At 44.4% G+C, this 27,272-nt stretch overlaps 1 protein-coding gene and 1 long non-coding RNA gene across 5 annotated transcripts in view; one reads left to right on the top strand and one right to left on the bottom strand.

Moving 5' to 3' along the window:
- Nucleotides 1-5,283: 5,283 nt before the first annotated feature.
- Nucleotides 5,284-7,604, bottom strand: LOC139440552 (uncharacterized). The gene is made up of 4 exons (XR_011650795.1): nucleotides 7,415-7,604; nucleotides 7,076-7,129; nucleotides 5,994-6,184; nucleotides 5,284-5,373 (listed from the first exon to the last, which is right to left on the bottom strand). It is a non-coding gene; the product is annotated as an uncharacterized lncRNA (long non-coding RNA).
- A 251-nt stretch (nucleotides 7,605-7,855) lies between these two features.
- The window catches only part of MUC4 (mucin 4, cell surface associated), a 65,540-nt gene continuing 46,123 nt past the window's right edge, over nucleotides 7,856-27,272 (top strand). For 3 of the 4 annotated variants that reach the window (XM_045185846.3, XM_045185844.3, XM_045185843.2), the window contains exon 1: nucleotides 7,856-8,049. In XM_045185846.3, coding sequence (XP_045041781.2) covers nucleotides 7,968-8,049 — 82 coding nt within the window. In that variant the 5' untranslated portion in view covers nucleotides 7,856-7,967. The remainder of the gene's footprint in view (nucleotides 8,050-27,272) is intronic. The other variant, XM_045185847.2, reaches the window with a different exon arrangement.

Below are 27,272 nucleotides of genomic sequence, written 5' to 3'. Positions count from 1 at the left end.
AGAGGATAGTATATCATCGTTCTGTCCCCAATACTCAGTAAAGGTTGTCATGACCCACAGAGTTTTAGACTAGGGGCAGTGGTTCTTTTTTAAAAAAATATATTTTATTGATTATGCTATTACAGTTGTCCCATTTTTTCTCCCTTTTATTCCCCTCCGCCCTGTACCCCCCTCCCACCAGCATTCCCCCATCTTAGTTCATGTACATGGGTCGTACATATAAGTTCTTTGGCTTCTCCATTGCCTATACTATTCCTGACCTCCCCTATTTTATACCTACTTTTTATGCTTCTTATTCCCTGTACCTTTTCCTCCATTTTCCCCGCTCCACCTCCCTCCTGACAACCCTCCATTTGACCCTGTTTCTGTGAATCTGTTCCTGTTCCAATTGTTTGCTTAGTTCATTTTTCTTTTTGTTTTTTTAGGTCCAGTTGTTGATAGTTGTGAGATTGTTGTCATTTTACTGTTCATATTTTTTATCTTCTTTTTCTTAGATAAGTCCCTTTAACATTTCATATAATGAGGCCTTGGTGATCATGAACTCCTTTAACTTGACTTTATCCGGGAAGCACTTTATCTGCCCTTCCATTCTAAATGATAACTTTGCTGGATAGAGTAATCTTGGATGTAGGTCCTTGCCTTTTATGACTTCAAATACTACTTTCTAGCCCCTTCTTGCCTGTAAGGTTTCTTTTGAGAAATCAGGAACTCCTTTGTAGGTAACTGTCTCCTTTTCTGTTGTTGCTTTTAAGATTCTCTCCTTCTGCTTAATCTTGGGGAATGTAATTATGATGTGCCTTGGTGTGTGCTTCCCTGGGTCCAAATTCTTTGGGACTCTCTGAGGTTTCTGGACTTCCTGGAAGTCTCTTTCCTTTGACAAATTGGGGAAGCTCTCCTTCATTATTTTTTCAAATAAGTTTCCAATTTCTTGCTCTTTCTTTCTCCTTCTGGCACCCTTATGATTCAGATGTTGGAATGTTTAAAGTTGTCCCAGAGGTTCCTAAGCCTCTCCTCATTGTTTTGAATTCTTGTTTCTTCATTCTGTTATGGTTGAATGTTTATTTCTTCCTTCTTCTCCAAACCATTGATTTGAGTCCCAGTTTCCTTCCCTTTACTGTTGGTTCCCTGTACATTTTCCTTTACTTCACTTTTCACAGCTTTCACCTTTTCCTCTATTTTGCGACTATACTCAACCACTTCTGTGAGCATCCAGATTGCCAGTGTTTTGAACTCTGCATCAGATAGGTTGGCTATCTCTTCATCACTTAGTTGTATTTTTTCTGGAGCTTTGATCTGTTCTTTCACTTGGGCCATATTTTTTTTGTCTTCGAGAACCTGTTACATAGTAAGGGGTGGAGCCTTAGGTATTGGCCAGGGCAGGGTAACCCATGTCGTTGTGTTGTGGCTCTGTATGTGGGGGAGGGGTCTGAGAGAGAACAATGCTGTTTGCTCAGCTCTCTTCTGGCTTTCAGTCACTTCTGCCACTACCCGTAAGCAAATTGGGCCTGTCTGGTGTTGATTCCTGAGCAGGTGGTTTTGTGTACGTTCTAGGGCCCTGTGGGTCTCTTCCATGGACTCTCCTGTGAGGCTGGGAATTTCTCCTGCCTCCTCAACCCCCACAGATTTTTCAGTCAGAGGTTTTGAGGCTTTCTTTTCCTGCACTGGAGCCCTGGGTTGCGTGGTCTTTCTCGCTCTCCAGTTGTTCCTCCTTGTTTACCTGCACATAAATGTGGGACTACCTGGTCCGCCAGCTGCCACCTTGCCGTGAGTCCTCTCCACCCTGGCTGCCCGTCCCCGCTCCTCCTACTGGTCTGGATGAATGTTTCTTCTTTAATTCTTGGTTGTTGGACTTCCATACAATTCGATTTTCTGGCAGTTCTGGTTGTTTTTGTTTTTAAATTTGTTGTTGTCCTTCTTTTGGTTGTGCATGGAGGCAAAGTGTATCTACCTATGCCTCCATCTTGACCAGAAGTCTGGGTCAGTGGTTCTGATGGGGTGCTAGTAGTATGCAAAGATAACTTAACAAACATGGGAGGCAGAGCAGCAAAGCAGAAAAAGCACTGGAGACATGGGTTCAAGTCCCGCACCTGCCACTTACCACCTGAGTGAACTCAAACACTCTCTCTCCCTTCCTTGGTAGAATGAGGAGTGTGGACTACATGATTGCAAATGCCTCTTGCAGCTCTAAAATTATGTTAAGATTCTTTTTTTTAATTTTAGAATTTAAAGAGGGAAGCCTAGCCATAGAACACAGCAAATCTGGGCACCTGGATTTTGGGTTTTTGACTTAGCACTGTTGCTACGCTCCTGGCCTTAGTTTTCCTCTCTTTAAAGTTGAGTGAATGGATACATTTAGATTCCTGGGTCACAAGTCAGTGCTTCCTCTTTACCCCCACCTGTGCACTCAGTATGGCCCCTTTTTCATGAGGATCTTGTGCCCAGAAGGCATTGCTTGGGTAGGCATTATATCCCCATCTGTGTCAGAGGTAAAGTGAGAAGGGAAATGAGCTAATTGGTGTGAAAATGCTCAGCACTTTTAGAAAGAGGCTGAGAAACCCAATCCTGGGAGAATGATGGGGGCTCTTATGTGGCCTAAATGCCAGGGCTCCTGCTTTCACCATGGCCTGGGAGCCAAGGCCTCAGGAATGAGGTTTCCCCTTCACCACCTCAGCGCCCTCCTCTGCAGTAGCACTGAAAGCAACACACAACACACTCCTGATGCAGGTCTAGTTACTGCCCTGGGGTCAATTCCATTGGTCTGCATTGTTTGCAGTATGAGAATCTTATCAAGCAGGTCACGTACTTATCATGGACAGGGACTGTGTGTGGCAGGGTGCCAGACCCACCAGGCCCACACACCCTGTTGCCAAACAGTAGAGTATGGTGCAGTGGAAAGAGAACTTGGAGGTGTGCAGATCTAGGTTTGGATCCCAGCGCAGAGGGTCAGTTTCCGTATCTGTGAAATGGGCATCCTCTTTTCCTACCTAAAAATCTCCTTTAAGTGAGATTTTCAGGTAGATACTTCTGGAAGACCACACTGAGATGGAGTGAAATGAAAGGCTTATTGGGGAGTAATACTTATAATAGGAAAAGAAAGGAGGCAGGAGTGGGCAAGGGGAGCCAAAAGAGCTGACAGAGTCACACGATCCCTGCCAGCATTACGGGGTGCTCTGGAGTGAAGACTGCCTGTTAGAGAAATCCTGTGAGGGGGAAATAGCCAGGACCTTGCACCATTGCCTTGCTTGGTCATTGGCCCAAGGGTCACCCCAAGAAGAGCTTGATGTTGGCTTGACAGCTGAAGCCACCCTGAAGGAGCTAACAGCTAGAGGCTGTCAACTAACCACTCTTCTTACAGCTGGAACTGAATCCTTTTTTAAAGGTGCATCTCCAAGTCTGCCTTCAGAAAACAACACAGTTAAGGACAGAGTGAGTACTCAGTACATGTTAATTTCCTTATTTTGCTTTGGAGCCAGACATACCTAGTCTTGAATTCCAGCTTTCCGACTTACATTGTAGCCTGGGCAAACGTGATCAAGGAAATTACCATCTTCCAGTTTTACCTGATCACCCAACCTGGACCATGACTCAGTGATGATGAGAGTAAATGTTCATCTCCCTGAACCTCAGTTTTCTCACGTGTGAGATGGGGAGAATGATATGCACCTCACAGGGTAATGGGGGCATACACAGGACCTGATACTCTAGTTACAAGTCCTTTTATTCAATGCTTAATAAATAAAACTAAATAAAGAGACCTTTTGGTTTGCAGGCTGGCGCTCAGTCCACTGAGCCAAGCCAGCCAGGGCTCCCTTTAAAATCTTGACTTTGCTGTCCAGAACCTAAGCTATGTTTGTTCAAACAAAACCTGTGTCTTCCATGTGAAAAAGTCACAATCTTATACTTGCTGCAATTTACTTATACCTCAAGTCCAGACTGAGTTATCTTGCCCCCCCCTCACACTCCCCACCATGGAATGCCAACTTAAACTTGATTTCAGATCGTTGCCCCTGGGTAAACCCAGTCATCTGTGTTTCTAGGAGGTCTTCCCCCAGACAGAACTCAGAGAATTTACTTGTTTCCTCCCCTCCTACTCACCTCTCTCTGTCCCTAACAGATGCCTTGGGAGGGGAGAAAGAAGGAAAAATAGATAAAAAGAGAGGTGTGTATCACAGAGGCCTAAAAGCATCTCAAATCTGGAAAATTTGCCAGTTAAGATGAAGTTGGACTCCAAGGGAAACTGAGAAGGGAAATGGAGGTAGGCAAGGAGAAGATGAATTAGATTTGCATGTGCCAATGTCATAAAACCCAAAGGGAACACAGGAAAGACTTTGGTATAGATAGGTCTGGACATTCTTTTCCAGACTCTTCCTCCTCCTCCCTGGCTTCCCTCATTTGTTTCTTTTTTTTTTTCTTCCAGAATTTTACATATATTTGTAGTTTTTAGTTTCATTTTTTATTGTATTTTTCCATTACCACTTAGTCCCCTTACACCCTCTTCCTACCCTGCAATCACCACACTGTTGTCCATGTCCATGAGTCCTTTTCCCGTTTTGCTCAGTCCTTCCACTCCCTAACCCCTCCCCACCCCCTTCACTGTCATCCTGCTCTCTATCTATCTTTCCTCACTTGTTACAACCTGTCAGAATGAAACGGTGAACTGAGGAGCCAAGTGCCCTCTACAGGTGTCTTAACATTTGTGAAGCACTTTAACGTTTACGGACTCTTTCTCTTCTCACAACCTTTTGGGCAGGTATTATTTGGCACAAATTCTCTGTTTGGTCAAACTTTAGTCAAGCTCCTGAACTTTCTTCTAGGCCCATCTGTGTACTTCTTTGTAAAATCCAGTTTTAGAAAGAACCGTGCTGTCAGTTTAGCAAGAGTGTTCCCTCCTCAATATCTGGTCATCCACAATGTCTGATCAGGTTCTTCACGCTCCACCATTCCCAAGGTGATGCCTGATCACTCTGGCCTGCCATCAGCAAAAAATCCTGTTAGGTTGGCTTATCCAGAATCCCCCTCTCCCCTGATGTATTCTCTTAGTAGTTTTTTATTCACTGACCCCCCCTCCCTGCTCCTTTGCTATGAATTCCCACTTGCCCATGCTATAGTTGGGAATTGAGCCCAGTTGTATACCTAAGTCCCTTTTCTCCTACTGCAATAGTCCTGAATAAAAAATAGTCCTGAGTAGCTTTTACCATTTCAACTACTGTGCAGCTCTGGCTTTTCTTTGACATATTACCCCTATTTTATAAATAAGGAAAACAAGGCTCAAAGAGGCTGTGACTTGCCTTGGATAACAGAGGCCAGGTATCCTGGGTTGGTGTCTTGGCCAGCACAATGGCCTCTGGAGAGTGCTCTGCACCTCTAGCCTTCCTTGTATTGAAAAGTGAGAGGTTATCTGTGTTAGGTCAACAAGATGTCCCACTCTTACTTTGGTCTAATCTAGAGTGCTTTTTACCCGTCTTCTGTAGATGTGAAACTGAAGTCTAGAGAGTGTCACCAAACAAAACACACAGGAAACAAAATGCACAGCAAGTTAATAGGGAGAATTCATGAACAAGGACTGATAAAAAAAATAATTAAGAAGACCAAGTTGGGCCTTGGTGTCTATGAAAATTCTCTTCAGTGATATCCTCCTCCTTTCCTGTCTGGGTGCTCTAGGCCTCAAATCTCTCTATACTTCTGTGAGTTTCTTGCTCCCAGGAAAGAATGATATCAACTCTCCATGCAGAGGTGGTAGGACTGATGGGGGCACCATGCTCCTGCTCTGTAGTATCTGCATTATAACTGGAAGGTCCAGCCTTTGGGCTTCAGCTATAATTGGACTTTGAACTTCAGAAATCAAGTAGCCAACAGGGTGGGGGTCCTCATGGTCCTCTAAGATGGCACCACAGTGTTGGGCATCTACCATATTTCAGACTATAAGATGCACCTTTCCCCCCCAAATTTGGAAGGAAAATGAGGGTGCGTCTTCTAGTCCAAATGCAGCTTACCTGGCTCGCTGGGGGTGGGGGCTGGTGGTGGAGTGGGGTCACAGGAGGCAGGAGCAGGGTCGCCACTGCAGGAAGCCTGCTGCAGCAGGAGTGAAGTGAAGCTGCGGCCTCTGGACTGGGAGGAGGGGGTGTCCCAGCTGTCCGAAGCAAGGGAGGCAGGAGCGGAGTCCCTGCTGCAGCATACCATAGTGCTAGGGAGGAGGGTACAGGCGGTGCAGGCACGTTAGGAGAAGAAAGCCTGCGGCGCCCGTACATGCATCCATCGCCTGACTGGTGTGTCCCCCATTAACATTAACATAGGCAAATTCCACTGCAGGGTCACCTGTCAATGTGGCCCTGCAGCTGCTGCAAAACTACAACTCCCATCATGCTTGGACAGGTTGGGATGATGGGAGCTGTAATTTGGCAACAGCTGCAGAGCCACACAGGTTGTGCAACACTGCTGTCCCCACACAAGAGTGTTGCACAACCTGTGGCCCGCCAGCAGCAGATCTCCCCATAACAGTGTCAGCAATGCCTTAGACAGCTCTGAAGATGACATCCTCTGTGAACGGAGAGTGGAGGCAGTGATACTAGTGATTCTGAGGAAGCGAGCTTCATAAATGTGGACAGTAGTGACGAGGAGTTCTTGGGGTTCCCTGCTGATTAGAGGAGTTTCTGTACTTAAAGCTTAAAGTCAGTAATAATGGTTGTTAATGCTGCTGTTGAGTTCTGTTTACATTTACATTGGTGAAATATTATGTTATTTGTGTTATTAAATATTTGACCACATTTTGTGCTTCAAAATTGTTTTTCCTGTTCTCCTCCTCTAAAACCTAGGTGCGTCTTATGGTCCCAAAATACAGTATTTCTCCTTGGGCCAAGTTTCTACTGCCAAGGAATGTGGAAATGTCAACTCTTCATCATGGACTGCATGGTGTCTGAGAGCCTGAGCTCCCTGCTCTGGGACTAGTCACTCCATGGACCCCACACTCAGAATCAAGTCTTCAGGAGCCAGAATCAGGGATTCTCACTGTGCCAAATGGTGGGGGAAGGTCTCCATTGTTTTCCTTTGCAGAGCTACACCAACTGCCTTCTCTTACCTTGGAACTCTGTTTGGCAATATCCTTCCAGGAGTTCCTATTCGTTTTTGGTGCCTGTGAATCCCAAAAAGTCAAAATGAAGTGACCTGAGACCCAACATCTCCATTATACCCTCATTTCCTCCTGCGGTCATGATTACTTCTACCCAGGTTCTACCCATTCCAGACCCTTCGAGCTATTTTCCCAGGTTTCCATGGCTCTCCAGACCCTGGCTGGCTCTGTGCTCCCGCAAGAAACCCACCATCTGGCCAGGGTCTACCACGTGCCTGGCACTGAACAAATATCCTAAGCCTGACACTCCTTCCCCAAAGTCACATACAGGGTATTTCTGATTCCCACCTTTCATCCCACATTTATGCCCCTGCTCCCCATGTTTCTTAGGGACTCCTCAAATTTCACTCCTTTTCCAATTCATACAGCCCCGTCCTTCCACATTCTCCCCTGCCCTTCTTCTGGAACAACCTAGCTGCCTCCCACTATAACAGTCCAAAGCTCCAGCAGGACAGGGGCAGCCCTTAGGGGAGCAGGAGAGGGCCCAGGATCCCAGGCCAGAGGGTGGGCCACTCATTCTTAAAGTTCCCTGGTTTCTATTTCCCCATGTCCCCTCCCCTCCCTCCTCCTACTTGGCTCAGGCTGGCCAGGAGCAGAGCAATGAGTACACAGGTTTTTTTCCTGGTGGGGGAAGTGGGTGGAGATTGAAGAAAGAAAAGACAGGGCAAGGATGATTGGCATGGGGCCCCACCTTCTTTTGTCCTCTTCCCATGGTACTCTGGCCCCTCAGGGAAATATACCTGTTTCAGGCCAGCAGCTGGTGGGGACAGGTTCATCTCTTCATCTCACGCCACTGCTCTGTGCTCAGTCCCAGGTGAACCTGAAGGGCTTTTCTGAAGCCATGAGGGGAGTGCACTGGAGCAGGGACCCCTCAGTGTTCCTGAGCTGCTTATGTTCCTGCCTCCTTTGGCCAATGGTCCCAGGTAAGTGATGCCCTTGGAGCAGCATTCTAGGGGAAGGGAGACCATCAGGGAAGTGGGAGCCTGTCAAAAACAAGGGGTGGAATGAGAGAGAGCAAGAGAGACAGAGGTGTGAATGGATGGACAGAGAGGGGACAAGATGAGAGAGAGAGGGGGGAAGAATGCTAGAGAGAGAAAGAACAGATAGAGACTGATCTATGCAGAGAGATGTCTCGGGGGCAGGAGTACCCTGGTTTGGGGAAACCCACTGGGGGAGGTAGCACTTCTTTTGAGGAGAGAGAAAGACAGGCAGAGCTATAGAAAGATGAAGAAAGGGTTGAAGAGAGAAACAGATACAGAGAAAAACAGGAAAGCTAAGTAACAGAACCAGGAGAAAAAAATTATATAAAGATGTAGAGACAGAGGAAAAGATGAATGAGAAACAGATGAATCAAAACAACATAGACACACAGAAAGGAAAAAAATCAGAGGAGACAGGCAGAACTGAAAGGAAGAGCCAGCCTGCCTGGGAGAAACAAGGTGGGGACTAGAGGGCCGCTGAGATGAGGGCAGTCAGCTTCTTGACTCTAACTTCTTCTTGGGCTAATGTCTTTAGGGCAGGGCTCTTAGCCCTGGTGTTGGCCTGGGCTTCCCCGACACCCTGACTTCCCCTCTGTGTATGGAGCTAGTGTGGAAGCAAGGCCTGTTGCAGAAGTTCTCCCTGGGTCCCCCACAGGCCTCTCCTCACCACCTCCTGAGCTGCCCCTCTGTCTCTAGGACCAGGTTTCATTCTGTATTTCTGGATGTCTCAGTCTTCTGAGGATCTGGCGCTCAGGGGGTTGTGAGGGGTCAGGAGATCAAACCAAAGATATAATCACAGCTCCTTCCTTTGCTCAAGAAGCCTGGAGAGGCTTTCACCCAAGGAATCATTTTTTGGGGAGCAGGCCAGAAGGAACAGGCTCTCTTACAGATAGTAAGAGACACGATGCTGGTGAAGGGGAATATTCTGCCTTCTTTGAAATATTTAAAAGCAGACGTCCCCACCCATTCCTCACCAATCCTCTCCCCCACTCAGCATACAGAAAACAGCAGCCAGAAGGAACCTTCAGAGCCTAGCCACTAAGAGTCCTGTCCTAGGGGTAAAATAAATGGATGTGGAAGAAGGCGTGTCCATGGGAGTCATGACTATGGGCAATGGGAAGAAGGTGGCTTAGAGTTAGGGGCCCTGGGGACCAGTCTTGACTTTGCCACTAACTGATCTGGTTCCTGTGACCAGGTCCTATTGTATCTCTCTCTAGGCCTCAGTTTCCCTACATAAGAAGTGGGGTGGTGATTTTCTGTGATTTAAAGTCAACACAAGAACTGGTACCAGCTCCACACTTGGTCTTGTGTTAGAGTCGTCAAGCTCAGGAGAAGCCAGGAAGTCTGTGGAGAGGAGCCCAAAGGGGAAAAAACTGGAGTGGGATTGGACAGGAAAGCGAGGCGGGGAGCAATAAGGTGTGAGGGGTAGAAGGACTATGAAAGCAGAAGAAAGTCCCTGTGATAACCCTGGAGAAGTTATGCCCTGCAGTGCTGAGCCCTGTGCTTTGTTGAAGGGGACAAAATGGAGAAGGGCCTGGAAAGGAGGAGCTGTGAGGTGGGAGGTGGCACCCCAAGCATCTGATTGAGCACCAAGAGGACATTGGAGGGAAAAGTAGTCCCCACGGACTGACCAGTTAGCCACCCACATCTTCTACTAGGAGATTCTGGGAGGGTGGAAAATGGTTGGTACCATTGCCTTGGATCCCTGAGGGAACTAGTGGGTGATCTGTCTATATTTGGGTCTAAGCTCTGTTTCCACACTTACTTGCCAACACCCTTGCCCAGGCAAAAAGGAGAAACCCCAGGGTCTCCACAAAGGTGCCACAGTGGTAAGGGTGTCCTTAAGGAAAAGCCCTGACTCTTGAATGTGAAAGGAGAAAAATAGGGTGAATATAGGTGGGCTGGACAGGGAGCCAACAGGAACTTGGTGGCTACTGGTGGCTCTCAGCAAGAATGACTCAGAGGAAAGCCTGGCAACCATGATTCCATACCCTACACTGATAAAACTGGCTCAAAATAATCCTCAGTCTCTAATACTATCAGTGGCCCAGTAACCAAGGAGCCATCACGCTATGGGGCCACGGGGAGGTTATATGGGACTGTAACAAGTGTAGGACAGGGGAGATCCATGGTCATAGGGGGCCCCAGAGGGAAGGGTCTCCTGCTCTTCCTCTTCCAGAGAACCCCCAATCTGTCTGTTGGTCTGAGAGAGGCCCACCCAACTTGCCACCAAGGCCACCAAAACCCTCCACAGGCCATCTGCACCCCACCCCCAAACCCTCACTGTGCTTGGGGACACCCAAAAGGAGAGAGTTTCTGAACAAGAGACACTGACAAGAAAACTGAGCAAATTTAGGCCTATCGTTCAGCAAAATGTACAGTAAAGAGCAGAAACTTCAAATCAGAAGACCCCATGTCAGGGTCACCACTTACCAGCCCAGGGTATTGAGAAAGTTCCCTTTAATTAACTGTTTCCATGGGCAAGATGAGTCAAATGGAAGAGGCTGTAGAGAGGATAAAACAAAGTATAAAGTGGAAGAGTCACGAAACCTAGTTTGAGAGAGGAACTGATCCATTTTAGATCTGGGAGATTGGGGCATGGAGAGTGATGAAGCCAGGAATGGAATGGGCACCTGTGTCGGCTCAGAGGCATTTCCATTCATCCAAGGATCCTTGGATCTCTAAAAATGAACCCTGTCCTTCCTGTGGGTTTGCAGGGGCCAGCTTGGTTTATTCAGAAGGTGGCTCATTTTATGAACTGAATGAACACCACGTGTTCCATCAGTCAGGGGCCCTGCTCTGGCTGACACCACCACTGCATGGTTTCTTGCCTGGCAATCTCCTCCACGCCCTTGGTTTCTGGGCTCAGCTCCGGAGGAAGCGTATTGGCTGTGTTTTATGTGTGAGTGATTTATGTCTTCATTGCCAGGAGAGGCCAAGAAGCAGTTTGCCTTTTATGTGCTCAAAGAACTGGGTTTGCTACTGTGTCTGTTCTCTGGTTTTGTGGAACTGCTATGCTTCAGATAGGCATATAGTGTAGCTCTCAGAGCCACTTCTCTAAAGACCAGGGCTGAAGACATTATAGGCCGTCTCCCCTCCTAGTTCCCACCTTTTGTCTCTAATGTTCATCTTCCTTCCTACTAAGCTGAATTCATGGCAAGCAGACACTTAGTCATCATTGTATCCCCATTCCCCAGCATGGTGCTGAGGAGTTGATTTGAAGTAAACTCAATTTATTGGCACTTTATAGAGGTTCAAATACTCTACTTTTTCCTTGAGACTCTAAACAGGTCCCACGAACTGGGCATCTGTGTGTGTGTGTGACCTCTACAGCCATGGTCTTGCTCACATGGAGGGCACTGGCTTGTGCTGAGGGTGGCTCACTACTCCACATGGACATTTTTAAGGTCTATAGGACATCTACTCTCTATATAGATACTCCCAACCAGAGTTGCCGTTTGAGTTCTAAAAGTCCTGTTGGTAAGTTTGGGGGAATTCAGAATAGGAAAGAGTTTGGAGTTATTCATTTGCTGACCTTCTACTTGTGCCACGTATTCTGGACACAAAGATGAATAAGTCATGGTTCAGACCTCCAAATCTTGTTTAAGGTCACACAGCTCATAAAAGGGGCAACTGGGACTAGAATCCAGTGTCCTGAATCCTTGTTTACAGGGTTTGCACTGCAGCTCACAACCCTGTACAAACAAATCTTCAAATCAGCTCAGCCCATCAATGGAGGAAGAACAGAAGAATTTACAACTCCTGCTGATATATTCATTTGTTCACTCATTCATGCATTCACTCATCCATACATTTGGTTTTTAAGTATATTTTATTGATTATACTATTATAGTTGTCCCATTCTTTTTTTCTCCTTTTATCCCCCTCCACCCTGCCCCCTCACCAGTATTTTCCCTCCTTAGTTCACATCCACGGGTTGTACATATAAGTTCTTTGGCTTCCCCCTTTCCTATACTATTCTTATCCTCCACCTGTCTATTTTGTACCTACCCAGTATGCTTTTTATTCCCTGTACTTTTTCCCTCATTCTTCCCCCTTCCCCTCCCCACTGATAACCCTCCATGTGATCTCCATTTCTGTGATTCTGTTCCTGTTCTAATTGTTTGGTTTGTTTTTGTTTAGGTTCAGTTATTGATAGTTGTGAGTTTATTGTCATTTTCATACATCTGTTAATTAAACTACTATTGAAACAGTGCCTAACGTGTACCTGACATTGTTCTAGGGCAGCACTGTGTGTGTACACAGCGAGGAATGGAACAGACAAGGCCCAGCCTCTTGGATATAAGATCTAGCATCCAGAGAGACATAAAATATTTACAGAAAAATTCCCACCTACAAATGTCATGTTATAAGTATTGAATAAAAATTACAATGACAGTAAAATAAGGAGACCTTGTTTAGATTAGTAAGTCTAGGAAGGCCTCTCTGAGGAAGTACTATACGTATGAACTGAGTCCTGAAGGCTAAGTAGTAAGCCAGATGGAGGGGTGGGGTAGGGCAGCATGAGCTAGGTAGGGGGAAAGCACCCTGAGTCAAGAAAGAGTTTGACCCTTTGGAGGACTTGAAAGAGGTAGGCAGGTGCTAGATCATGAAGACCTTATAGCTACGGAATGGGTTGTGAATTTAAGGAACTAAAGTGGACAGAGAGTGATGGGTTTTAGGTAAAAGCGTAGCATGATTGGATTAGAATCTTGGAATAATTGCTCTGGACACTGTGGAGGAAAACGGATTGGAAGAGGGCAAGAGTGAAATGGAAGACCAGGTAGGAGATGGCTGCAGGGGTTCAGGCAGAAGATGCTGTGATTTGGCCTCCTGGTAGCAGTGGAGATCTGGGAAGGGAATGAACAAGTATAAAAACAATAGTAAATGGAAGTTCTCCCTTAATAAGGACACAGTCTCAAGGGTAGCTGCCTCTGCCAGGACCCCAGAAATTTATGGAGACCAAGATAATAGCAGCATAGAGTGCCATTTATTGAGCTTAGGTACTGAGCTAAGCACTTTATATACATTACTCCATTGATATTACCATTATCTACTATCATCCCATTTTTATAGGTAAGGACCGCAAGCCTCAGAGAGGTCAAGTATATGGCCCTGGTTGCATGGTGAATGTTGGTTGGTTTAACTCTAGAACCCATGCTCTTAACCACTCCATGGCCTTGTCAGATTTTGCTGGTACTTGTCTATCTCAGACTCAGAAAGGACCTTGCTTGTTAGGTGGTATCAGAAAGTACCGTGTGTGCCAGGAATCACCAAACCACAATAGTTACTACAATGCAGCTTTCCTGCTTCATTCCCTCCTCCCCCAAGTCAAAGACCAACTGACCTGTGTTCTGAGGCAACTGGGATATCAGAAAAGTCACTGACATCATTACAGCTTTCTCAAGTATCCCGCTCCTTTTTTTATTGGTAAATGGAGCCGCTCCTTTGAGCTGACCTCAATAACACTGTTGTTAAGTCAGTTAACACTGAGGAAAATAATTTAGAATCCACCCTTTACAGTTGGCTCCAAGGCAAGAATCTTATCTCTCCTTTCCAGCTATACCACTAAAGTCACACTTCAAACAATGACTATCAACAGGCATTTCTTCACTCTGGATATCGCCATGGGTCATTTGACTTAATTTCTCTCAGCATCTGGTGTGACAAGCACCAAGATCACTCCTGGCAATAACCCCAGAAGCTCCAGAACCAAGCCAACAAATGTCAAAACCCCTCTTTGACCATATGCTCACCAGCACAGCCCCATTTTTCTCTTCCCCCACACCTTTCCCTCCTCAGAAGTTCAGTCTCTAGCCTCCACCGTCTTGGTTTTGGAGCTCACCTCTCCCTGGCTCCATCCAAGAGAGGCACACCCTCCTAGCCTAGGGTTGCCCACAGGAGTTTGGCTGCCTTCTGCCACCGTCCTGGTCACACCTCCCAGGCCATAACCATCAGGCTGGTCTCCTCCTGGCTTGGGACCACTGTGACAGGCAAAGGAAAAACAGGTACAGCCTCAACTTTGCTCCAACCTCAGCTAAAGGAACCAAAGAGATGGGGACATGTGACTTCATTGATTCAACAGAGGTCTATGAAGTAATTCCTGTGTGCCAGCCACTGTTCCAGGTGCTGGGAATAGGGCATTTTGAGGTAGCTTCTCTTCTCACCTTGGTTTCTAAGAACAATGGAGGAAAAATGCCCTGCAATCCCAACACTGGTCAGTTTCTGTCTCCACTAAGATAATAGCAGGAACACAAACCACTGTCACCTGTCCCAGTCCCTACAGCAGCAACTTCAACAACCATCATATCCACCAGCTCATACCAGCCCTGAGGGGCAGCTCTGGGTGCCTGCAGCTCTCAAACCCTGACCACAAAGCAGCAGAAGCCTGAAATCACCCGCAGCCTTGGAACTTCTTGGAAATTTCAATATTTGGACACAGAATCTTCATCCTTGATCCTGGGAAATGTCTATTTGTGTGTAACAGTTTCCACAGTCTGCTTCCTCCTCTGTGAGAGGGGATGAGGCTGCAACCAGACACAATGGGGGGAGGGATGTTGTGCTGATTCTAAAGCTGAGACACACACACGAGTGGCCCTGGGCTCCCTACATGGGGCAGCAGGCTGGTGGTTCTGCCTCCCTTCTCCAACTTCCTCGTACCTTTCAGGGCACCTGCTGCCCATCTGGGAGTCAGTTTTCTCTACAAAGCTATCCTTGAAGTTCTGGGCTTTCCTTGGCTCTATACTGCCCTAGGAACAGCCTGGTGAATAGCCTCACGAATCAGGAAATAACAGCAGAAAAGTGAAACTTTGTGGGTGAAATGGCTAATGGGTTTCTCATCTCCAGTTCCAGGAATAACTCAAGACAAACAGACCAGGCACTGAAAATAAGCCTCTGCCCACAACACAGGCATGCAAGACACAGGCTTTGTTTTCTCCTCAGGGAGTGGCTTCATCACTCTGTGGGAATGTTATTTCCCACCATCATCACCATTTGTGCCACCACTCCTTTACCTCAACAGCACACCCATCACCTCATCATCCTTGTGGGCCACAAAGGAGAAATGCCTATCGACACCTTGTCACCCCTGCAGCCCTGAGAGGACTAGGACAAGTGCTAGACATCTCCCAGCAGACACAGTTCAAGGGGGGAAAACCACCTTCAGAGGTAGCAGAGAAGTCCATGAGGGCTCCAGGACTCAGAGTGAGGAACACCACGCCTCAGTGCCGGCTCCAGTGCCCTCGCTGTCCCACAGAGAACTTCTTTAAAGTGACCCATTTTAGGTGATACCACACTCATGTCTTCTGACAATAGTCTTGTCACCCCCGGGGTCAAGAGCCATCACAACTCACTCTGACATCATCACCGATAAGGAGACAATAGGAAAACTGGCAGAAATATCCTGGAATCATATCACTGGCCCCTGAAAATGTGCCAGACTCATCCCAGGGTCAGATCATTGCACATGTGGCAGGCCAAGAAATCAGGGCGGGTCAGTCATCATTTCTCCACTTCTTACATCAGCTCTTCGGAGGAAGGTTTAGAAGAGCTCAACTGTGGCGAGGCCGTGCACTTGATGACAGTCCCACTGCTGAGCCACAGATCATACCTTCCAAGTCTTTACTCTTACCTGTGAGCCCCAGCCCTGTCACTTATAAGTTATGTAATGTTGGACAAGTCACTTAGCCTCTCCAAATCTCAGTTTTCCTCTTCTATTAAGTGGGGGTACTATTAACTAAGAGAAACTATAAAGAACTATACAAATCTATGGTATCAACACAACTGTACAAGTCATAAATCCCCAGTCAATTGATACTCAAGGACTCAAAGTGAAGACAACATCTTCTGCAGAAACTGCCTGTGGGGTGGAAATGCCCTGGTAGTGGGCGTTCCTCATTACAGAAATCATTCTACAGTGCAAACAGACCCACTAACAAGACTCTTAAAAAAAAAAAAGATTTCATTTATTTTTAGAGAGAGGGGAAGGAAGGAAGAAAGAGAGGGAGGAAAAACATCTAACCCGCAATCCAGGGTTGTGCCCTAACCAGAATCAAACTGATGACCTTTCACTTTGTGGGTTCACTTTGCGGGTTCACTTTGCAGGACACTTCACAACTGATCCATGCCAGTCAGGGCTATTGATGACCCTTGAACACTTCTCAGCCACAACCAAAGGAAGGTTAGCCAGTTCCAAATGTCCTCCCTTCAAGGACACATGCTTCAGGACCTTGGTTTTCTTATCACAGTTGTGAGAGGACTACAGGAACAATTCCAATCATCATTCTCTGTGGCTCTGATAAGACAACTAGATCCTTGCCCCCAGGATCCAAGCAGCTGCTTCCAGGGCAGGCAATACAGGCCTTTTCAAAGGCAATCTCTGCTAAGAAAATGATATAAGAAGCTCTTTTTCCTGGTCCCCATAGCTGAAGATCAATCCAGCAATGATGTGATGAAAGCTAAGAGTCAAGTTGGGGAATGGAGGTGTCAGGAGGAGCAGTTAAGAGGCTGTGGCAATAGTTAGAGTAATGGGAGTAACACAGCAAAGTGAGCAAGAGACCATGATGGGAGACATAATTTGGAGGAATAATAGTTGGTGCCAAACTATGATGTTGGGGACAAGGAAGAAGAAGGAATCAAAGGTGACTCAGGGGGTTCTGGCCCCAATATCTGGGGGACTGATGTTACAATTAACATAAGGAAGGAGGATAGAAGAAACAGTGCAAGGAAAAGTTCAATTTAGGCATGTTGCATTTGACAGACCAGCCAGGAAACCCCTGGAAAGGTGAGTGTGAAAAATGGGTGCGAAGTCAGGGTAGTATTATAGATTTGTAAGGTGTGAAAATAGGTTAAATTTAGCCAGAAAAAAAGCGTGGAAAGAGAGGAAAAGGGCTGGAGATGACACCTAGAAGACTGACTTCATTGGGGATCTGACAAGAGAACAGTAACAGAAAAGAACAGAAGGAACAGGGAGAATGTTGCATGGAGAAGAATTGTCCAGCTTCAAGGAGGACAAGTCTGTGCAAATACCAAGGGACACTGTTCAAGAAGGAACATTGAGGTAGATGTTCAATGAATATTTGTTGAATGAATGAATAAATGGATGGCACCAAATTTTACAGAAACTAATGGGAACTGAGAAGAAGTTGTTTTTGGTGACTAGAAAGGAGTTTTTTGATAACTTTTGAGGAAAATGCTTTTAGTGAGGTGATTCAGGTGGAGAGCACGTTTTGAGAAGTAGATGATGAAAAAGAAGTGATGCTCATGGGTGAAACAAAAGAGGGGGATAAGGAGAAAATAAGACACATGAAAGACTTTTACTTTAGCTCAAGAGAGACGTAAATGTGATTGTCAGCCAAAGAGAAGGAGCAATGCAGAAAGAGGCTCTTGGTCAGAGAAATGCAATGGATTAAGCCATCCAAGGAGGGAGGAGGGGAGCAGACAGGGCTGTGTGTGTGTGTGTGTGTGTGTGTGTGTGCAGAGAAATTTCCTAGTGGAGAGGGTTCTGGGACATTTAAGGAGATCAAATAAAATGGTTTTGGTCTTTTCAGTGAAGTAGAAGATAAAGTATCATCGAGAAAGGAGGGAGAGGAGAGGAGAGGACAGATCAGGAAAGGAGAGGAGAGGAGAGGAAAAACCTATTTCTCTCAGATACAGATTCTTCATAGTCAAAACCCTAGCTCTCTGCTCTGCAAATGTTATTATATTTGGCCAGGGTGAGAAAAACAGGCTTTGGATGTCCAACACACTGATAGGATCTGAGGAGCCTGGCTTGCATTCTGGTAAAAGACTAGGTCAGTTCATTCCAGCAAAGCTTGAGCAGCAAGAATAAGTCTGGGAATGTTCTTTAGAATAAAGCTTAATCACCACATTGCTGTGCCTTACAACCTCAGTAAGGTGGTTTTAGCGTACAATAAATGTTAGGAGCAGATACCGTCATTTTATTTTAAGGATAATATTTCTTTTCTTTAAATTTTTGTTGTTGTTGTTGTAGGGTAGTATTTCTTAAAATGTAGTTCATAAACCACCTGTATCAGAATCACCTTAGGTGTGTGTTAAAATGCAGATTCCTGGATTCCACCTCATGTATAGGGCCTTGGACTCTGGTCATGGGCTCCAGAATACATTTTTACAAGCTCTCCCAGAGATTCAGATGCACCCTAACTTTTAAGAATCACTTTCTTGACAAAAAGAACTTTTCTGTAGCAACCTATCCCTGCCCCCAGCCCACCAGGATTACTAGCCTAAGAATAACCTACTCAAGTTTAATAGATTGGGTTACCTGAAAACTGTTCTCCTAAATAGATGAATAATCCGTTGAAGGAGTGGCTTAAGATTTATTCTTTAAATGGTGGTGAAAGACAAATACAACACTGCAGTTTTGATGTAACCAGTGCTAATCTCTTCCTTCTAGCAACAAGCCCAAGAGATTTAGAGTCTCGGTAAGACCACACCTACTCCCCTCCTTACACTATAAAACTGTCATCGACATGAAGGTGCTCACCTTGCTATTTGCTACAGGAGACTCTAATCAACTCAGCCCATGACTAGTGAGTTCTTTAACTAAAGATTCAAAAGACAGGCACACCCCTGTTTGATGAAATTTAAAATTGGTATTACCAAAGATTTTTTCAAAGGGAGAGGGTATTAGGAAACAGGTACCCTCTTATATATTACTAATGAGACTAAATTGACATGACTTTTCTGCAAAGTATGCATTAATGACATTAACATTTTATAACAGCATTAACCAATAATTTCTCCTAGAGAAATTTATGTTAAGGAAGTTAACTGAAATAATGAAAACAAAACCAAATATTATACACAAAGATAGTCATCAAAACTTTACATATAATAGCAACACACTGAAAACGGTTAATTATGGGCTATCCTTATGATGGAATATTATTTAATGTATAAAGGCAATGTCCAGTGTTCCATAAGGGGCATGGACACACACACTATCACATACACGTAGTAACACCATGATGGAACAAACATGAAGTAAATTTTCTTAAGGAAAATATGACAACCAAAGAAGCAATATGCTTGTTAATTTCTGAACTCTCATTAAGTCACAGATAGGTGTGTATAGCTGGACACATTCAGGAAGTGCTCTTGGAGGGACCTACCCCTGTGCTGCTGCTATTTATAGGGAAATGGGAACAGTAACAAAGAAAGGATTCTGGTTGAGGGAATGCCTTTGTTGGAAAGGGGTCCTCCAGAGGTCAGCAAAGGATGTTGATATGCAACACCTAAGATCTTGCTGTTGGGCTTAACTGCCCAATATCCCTGAGCTACCTCCTCCATGTTTCCAAAAGAGGGAAGATAAAAAAAACTACCATCCAAGACAAAAATATTTGTCTATCTTCAGGCTATGTGTACAAAAAATAAAAACATGAAGAAATGCTCATGATACCAGGTAAAGTTTAAAAACAGGATATAAGCCCTGGCTGGTGGATTGACTGCCAGCCTGTAAACTAAAGTGTCGCTGGTTCAATTCCCAGTCAGGGCACATGCCTGGGTTGCAGGCCAGGTCCCCAGTAGGGAGCGAATGATGGGCAACCACACTTTGATGTTTCTCTCCCTTTCTTTCTCCCTCCCTTCTCCTCTCTAAAAATAAATAAATAAAATCTTAAAATATATATACATAATTAATGCTTGAAAAATAAAAATAAAAACAGGATATAAAGTTATAAATTCTGTAACTAAAAAAACTATATGTTTTTAAATATATATTTATTGATTATGCTATTAGAGTTGTCCCATTTACCCCTCTTCACTCCACTCCATCCTGCCCACTCCCTCCCTCCCACATTCCCCCCCTATAGTTCATGTCCATGGGTCATACATACAAGTCCTTTGGCTTCTACGTTTCCTATACTATTCTTACCCTCCCCCTATTTTCTACCTTCCATTTATGCTACTTATTCTCTGTACCTTTCCCCCGTCTCTCCCCCTCCCACTCCCCTGTTGATAACCCTCCTTGTGATCTCCATTTCTGTGGTTCTGTTCCTGTTCTAGTTGTTTGCTTAGTTTGCTCTTGTTTTTGTTTTAGGTGTGGTCGTTAATAACTGTGAGTTTGCTGTCATTTTTACTGTTCATATTTTTTATCTTCTTTTTCTTAGGTAACTCCCTTTAACATTTCATATAATAAGGGCTTGGTGATGATGAAGTCCTTTAACTTGACCTTATCTGAGAAGCACTTTATCTGCCTTTCCGTTCTAAATGAAAGCTTTGCTGGATACAGTAATCTTGGATGTAGGTCCTTGCCTTTCATGACTTGGAATACTTCTTGCCAGCCTGTCTTGCCTGTAAGGTCTCTTTTGAGAAATCAGCTGACAGTCTTATGGGAACTCCTTTGTAGGTAACTGTGTCCTTTTCTCTTGAAGCTTGTAAGATTCTCTCCTTCTCTGTAATCTTGGGGAATGTAATTACGATGTGCCTTGGTGTGTTCCTCCTTGGGTCCAGCTTCTTTGGGACTCTCTGAGCTTCCTGGACTTCCTGGAAGTCTATTTCCTTCGCCAGACTGGGGAAGTTCTCCTTCATTATTTGTTCAAATAAGTTTTCAATTTTTTGTTCTTCCTCTTCTCCTTCTGGCACCCCTATAATTCGGATGTTGGAATGTTTCAAGATGTCCTGGGGGTTCCTAAGCCTCTCCTCATTTTTCCGAATTCTTGTTTCTTCATTCTTTTCTGATTGGATGTTTCTTTCTTCCTTCTAGTCCACACCGTTGATTTGAGTCCCAGTTTCCTTCCCATCACTATTGGTTCCCTGTATATTTTCCTTTGTTTCTCTTAGCATAGGCTTCATTTTTTCATCTTGTTTTCGAACAAATTCAACCAATTCTGTGAGCGTCTTGATAACCAGTGTTTTGAACTGTGCCTCTGATAGGTTGGCTATCTCTTCCTCGCTTAGTTGTATTTTTTCTGGAGCTTTGATCTGTTCTTTCATTTGGGCCTTTTTTTTTTTTTTTTTTTTTTTGGTCTTGGCGCATCTGTTACTTAAAGGGGCGGAGCCTTAGGTGTTCACCCGGGGGCGGGGTAATGGTGGTGGCTGCGCTGTGACGCTGTACGTGGGGGAGGGGCCGAGAGGGAGCAATGGTGCCTGTTCCACTCTCCACCGGACCTCAATCTTTCACTCTGCTACCCACAATCAAACTGGGCCCCTCTGGTGCTGGTTCCCAAGTGGGTGGGCTTGTGAACGCCCTAGGCCCCTGTGGGTCTCTCCAACTACCTCTCCTGTGAGGCTGGGAGTCTCTCCTGCTGCTGCCCCAACCCCCATGGGCGTTTTCAATCAGAGGCTTGAGGCTTTATTTCCCTGCGCTGGAGCCCTGGGTTGCGTAGTCTGCTTTGCTCCCTGCTGTTTGTCTGGTTTATCTGTGTGCGAGTGTGGGGCCGAGGGGTGCTACCCGCCGCTCTGCCTGCCCGTTCTCCGCCACTCTGAGTCCGGCCCTCTCAGTTTATCTGTGCGCAAATGTGGGGCTGCAGGGTCTGCTAGTGGTCAGACTGCCTGCCACTTTCGTCCCACACTCCGCCAGTCTCGGTCCCGCCACGGCCACTCAAGTCCTCTTCGCCCGGTGCCCGTCTCCGCCCCTCCTACCGGTCTGGATGTATGTTTCTTTTTTATCTACTTGGTGTCAGACTTCCTTGTTTGATTTTCTGTCAGTTCTGGTTGTGCGAGGAGGCGCAGTGTGTGTACCTACGCTGCCACCTTGGTTCTCCCGTAGGTGAACTTTTCATCACTCTGAATATTTCTTGCCAATCCCTTCTGACCTGCAAAATTTCTTTTGAGAAGTCAAAAAAAAAAAATACTGACTGTAATATGGGAGCTACCTTGTAGGTAACTAACTGATTTTCTTTCTTTTTTTTAAAGTATATTTTATTGATTATGCAATTACAGTTTTCCCAATTTTTCCCCGTTTATTCCTCCTCCACCCTGCACCCCCAACCCTCCAGCATTCCCCCCACTTAGTTCATGTCCATGGTTTGTATATATAAGTTCTTTGAATTCTCTGTTTCCTATACCATTCTTAACCTCTCCCTGTCTATTTTATGGCTTCCAATTATGCTTCTTATTGCCTGTACATTCCCCCCCCATTCCTCCCCTTCCCCTCCCCCCTGAAAACCCTCCATGTGGTATCCATTTCTCTGATTCTGTTCCTGTTCTAGTTGTTTGCTTAGTTTTTGCTTTCATTGTTTTTCCTTTTTTTTTTTTTTAGGTTCTGTTGTTGATAGTTGTGAATTTGTTGTCCCTTTACTGTTCATAGTTTTTTATTTTCTTCAATTTATTAGATAAGTCCCTTTAACATTTCATATAAGGGCTTAGTGATGATGAACTCCTTTAACTTGACCTAATCTGCGAAGCACTTTATCTGCCCTTCTATTATAAGTGATAGCTTTGCTGGATACAGTAATCTTGGATGTAGGTCCTTGTCTTTCATGACTTCAAACATTTCTTTCCAGCCCCTTCTTGCCTGCAATGTTTCTTTTGAGAAATCAGCTGACAGTCTTATGGGAACTCCTTTGTAGATAACTCTCTCCTTTTCTCCTGCTGATTTTAAAGTTCTCTCTTTATTTTTAACCTTTAGCATTTTAATTATGATGTGTCTTGGTGTTGCCCTCTTTGGGTCCAACTTGTTTGGGACTCTCTGCTTCCTGGACTTGCATGTCTATTTCCTTCCCCAAATTAGGGAAATTTTCTATCATTATTTTTTCAAATAGATTTGCAACTTCTTTCTCTTCTTCTTCTCCTTCTGCCATCCTTATGATTCAGATGTTGGCATGTTTGGAGATGTCCCAGACATCTTCTTATTCTCTCCTCTTTTTAAAAAATTCTTGTTTCTTCATTCTGTTCTGGTTGACTGTTTATTTCTTCCTTATGTCCCAAATAATTGATTCGAACCCTGGTTTCCTCCCCTTCACTGTTGGTTCCCTGTGGATTTTTCTTTATTTCACTTAGTGTAGCCTTCATTTATTCCCTTATGCATTTGCCCTACTCAGTGAGATCTCTAAGCATCTTTATCACCAGTATTTTGAACTCTGTTTAGGATAGGTTGGCTATCTTCATTTCACTTAGTTCTTTTTCTGGAGTTTTGGTATGCTCTCTCATTTGGGCCATATTTCTTTGTCTCCTCAGTTTGGCAGCCTCCCTGTATTTGCTTCTGTGTATTGGGCAGAGCTGCTTTGACTCCATCTTGGTGCACCTGTTAAGTTGTAAGGGGTGGAGCCTCAGGTATTTGCCAGGGTAGGTCAACCTGTTTCACTGCTTTGTGGTACTGTATGTGGGGGAGGAGTCAGAGAGGGAACAAAGTCTCTTGCTTGGCTCTCACCCTGTTTCCAGTCACTTCCCCCACTTCCTGTAAGGGGCTGGTGCCCTTCTAGCTGCTGCTCTGGTGCTGAATCCGAGAGTGGGTGAATTTGTGTACGTTCCAGGGCCATGTGGGTCCTTTCAATGGACTCTCTTGAGAGACTGGCAGTTTATTCTGCCACCCCAACCTGCACTAGTTTTTACAGCCAGAAGTTATCTCAGAAGTTCTTTGCACTATCCTCGTTTTTCTGGATTTCTTTTTCCTTTTGCTGTTCTTATTGGTGGGTTTTTTGGGGGGTTTTTTTTTGGTTCCTTACTCATTCTTGGTTTTATCCACTCTCCTGTTGATTCTCTGTAAATTGTTCTTTGTTTCAATTAGTGTATCCTTCATTTCTGACTGGATATTTTTTATGCTGTTGAGGTTCTCATTAAGTTCACTGAGCATCCTTATAGCCAGTGTTTTTGAACTCTGCATCTGATAGATTGCTTGTCTCCCTCTTGTTTAGTTCTTTCTGGAGTTTTGTTTTCTTCTTTCATTTTTGTGATGTTTCTTTGTCTCCTCATTTTGGCAGCCTCCCTGTGTTTGTTCGTATATATTAGGTAGAGTAGCTATGTCTCCCAAGCTTGTTAGAGTGGCCTAATGTAGTAGGGGTCCTATAGAATCCAGTGTCACAGCCTCAACTCTCACCCAAGCTGGGTGTTCAAGGTGCTCCCACTGTGTCACCTGTTATAGTTGAGCCTTGATTGATGTTGGTATGTTCAAGGTCAGCCACCACCTGTGTTCTTTCTGGGGCCACACGACCTAAAGCTACAAAGTGATCCACGGGTGGCTGGAGTCTCAGAAATGGTGCTGCCTGCCAGCTCTGGCTGTGGGGGGAGGGTTCAAAACAGAAACAATGGCCTCTGCCAGCACTTCTGTCTGAGAGAAAGCTACCCTTGAGCTCTTGCCCTGATGCCAGACAATTCAGTTCCTCCTTATATTTCTCCAATGCCTTTCAGTCTATTGCCTCCAGGCTGGGTCTCAGAGGGAATGAGTTCGAGTAAGTCTGTGCATGGGCCCTTTAAGAGGAACTGCTTGGGACTGCAGAAGTTTCTGTCTTCCACAGACTCATTCCCTGTTTGTTTTTACAGCCAGAAGTTATGGAGGCTTATCTTCCTGGCAGTGGATCCTTGGGCTGAGGTGTTTGATGTGAGACTGGGACCCTTCACTCCTGAGATACCCTCCTGATTTTTAACCACAACATGTGGGTGTGGAACCAGCCTGTTTCTCATCTTCACCCCTCCTACCCCTCTATGTGTTTTCCTCTTTAATTCCATAGTTGTTAGGACTTCCATTCAGCTCCATTTCTGACAGCTCTGAATGATTGCTGTTGTGCAAGGAGGTGAGCTGTGTTTACCAATGCTGCCATATCAACTAGAAGTCCTCACTCAATCCACTGAGCTACACCAGCCAGAGCCAGAAGTCCTTCTATTTATTCTTGATTTAGTATTGATAGGTTTTGTGTTTCTGAGATAAACATTGACTATTTCAGCTAGGTTACCCAATATTTTAATGTATAATTATTCATAGTCCTCTCTTATAATCCTTTATAATTCAGCAGAATTTGTAGGATGTCTCCATTTTCATTTTTGATTTTAGTCTTCTCTCTTTTCTTATTCCATCTAGCTAAAATTTTGTCAACTTTACTGGTCTTTCAAAGAACTAATTTTTGGTTTCATTGATTTTCTCATCTCTATTTCACTTATCTCTGCTCTAATCTTTATCTCCTTCCTTCCTTCCTTCCTTCCTCCCTCCCTCCCTTCCTTTCTTTTCTTCTCTCTTTTTCTTAATTAACTTTGCCAGAGGTTGTCTATTTTATCTTCAAAGAACCAACTTTTGACTTTAATAATTTTATTTTCAATTGTTTTTATGTTATTAACTTCAGTTCTTTTCTTAATTAGGTCCTTCATTCATCTATCTTTTTCTTATTTCTTCCTGATGTTTCTAGCTTACCTTGTCACTGAGGGTTCCAGCTTTATGCAGAAAATATTCAATTCATAGAGTCCTGATTTAAGGTCAGTGTCTTCTTTCCCCATGTAGTCCTTAAAACCCTAAACACTAAATCTCAGAAATCTGCAAATCCTGAGAGCTCTAATTTACTATTTTAGTTTTCAAATCCTTCAGGTCTGTGTGTTTCTCTTTCTTCCTTCTGATCTCAGCTCTGCATTTAGAAAACATTTGTTGTACATTATCTGGCATTTGCAGGTTTTGTAGTTAAAGGCTTATCTCTTCTTCCATATTGCTGGAAAATAGAGCTGTATTACTTTTATAAACAACCAAAAGTCAAAAAAATTGGGCTGTGCTCTCAAGAAACTTTTGCTACTGATAGTGATTTTTACAGAGATGATGTAGGATCTGAAAAGATGCTACTTGCCAAGAATGTATAATAGTTTAGTATATTTGGCATGTCAGTAGCTTTTGTCTGGTAACTGAAAGACAGATGATAGATCATTGCTCCCATTTATATTCTGAAGAAAATGAAGTAAGGTTAATAATAATTGCATAGTGAATGTTTTCCACTCTAAACTTTATCTGGAGAAACTGTTTTGAAACTTTATTGAGTAGAGGGCCAACCCAGAATTTGCTATCCCTTAAACAAAGCTACTCATTATTCCAAATAAAGGAAGTTCCTTTCAGGAACTACTGTAAAGGACACATGGACACAAACCAAGGGGGAAGGTGGAAGCAAGGGAGGCTGGCATGGGGGACAGTGGTGGGGGGAAAATGCAGACAACTGTAATTGAACAACAATAAAATAATTTTTTTGTAAAAGGAAGTTCCCTTTTAAAGTTGAAACAAAGTCATTTTGGGTTAAGTAGGGAGCAAGTTTCTCCTAACATACTCTGAAGCTCAAACCATGCATTTGTGCACACCAGCTGAAGAGTGTCACCTGTAGTTAGTAACTATTAATTGAGTTTGGAAGTGAGTCACTTATTTTTAATAAATTAGAGGTGGCTCAGGCTTTGTCTGTAGCTAGTTTGAGTGCACTCAAACATTTTAAACAAAACACATTGGTATTTAAGTATTCTGCCTAGAAAATAAATTGGAAAAAGATGATCAATTAAATTAACATCATGTTACAATGTGACCAGGGTTAGAGTTTGTGCACCTACTTAGGTTTCTGTTAGATTGGGACAAATGTTAGAAACAGAAAGAAAAGGGGGAGTAGAAACTTAATTTGCTTTTTAAAAAATGCTCTGATTCAGGTTGAAAGAGTTTAACACTTCCTCCCACCACCGAGTTTTAAATGGTCTGATCACCTTTGTAATCTAACCTTGACTTCTTCCTCACAGGAAAGACAGCCATGAGTTGTTATATTCCTGGATTTATTTTTTTTTTAATTTGAAGCAACCCTGATCAGGTGCCTCATTCTCTGAAAATCCTGCACTTCTACCCCTTAGTCTTTTTTGGTTAATTTATTGATTTTTAATGAGAGAGAGAGAGAAAATATTGATTTGTTATTCCACCCACTTATGAATTCGTTGGTTGATTCTTTTATGTGTCCTGACCTAGGACTGAATTCACAATCTTGTTGTATCAGGATGACACTATAACCCCAACTTTTTGGCACCAGAGATTGGTTTCTTGGAAAACAATTTTTCCCTTCATAGAATGCAGAGGGTCAGAGACAGGGGAGACAGGCGGTAATGTGAGCAAAGCTTAACTCGATTGCTTGCTACTCACCTCATGCTGTGTGGCCCCATTCCTAGCAGGCCATGGACTGGTACAGGTCTGCGGCCCAGGAATTGGGGACCCCTGCTCTAACCAATTGACCTACATAGCCAAGGCCTAGTACTTAAAAAATTGTTTTTCAATTACA

The sequence above is a fragment of the Desmodus rotundus genome, chromosome 2 (genome assembly GCF_022682495.2).
Source record: "Desmodus rotundus isolate HL8 chromosome 2, HLdesRot8A.1, whole genome shotgun sequence".
NCBI classification, from domain to species: Eukaryota; Metazoa; Chordata; class Mammalia; order Chiroptera; family Phyllostomidae; genus Desmodus; species Desmodus rotundus.
Note: the sequence above shows the minus strand (reverse complement) of the source record. Positions and strands in the feature narration are given on the sequence as shown.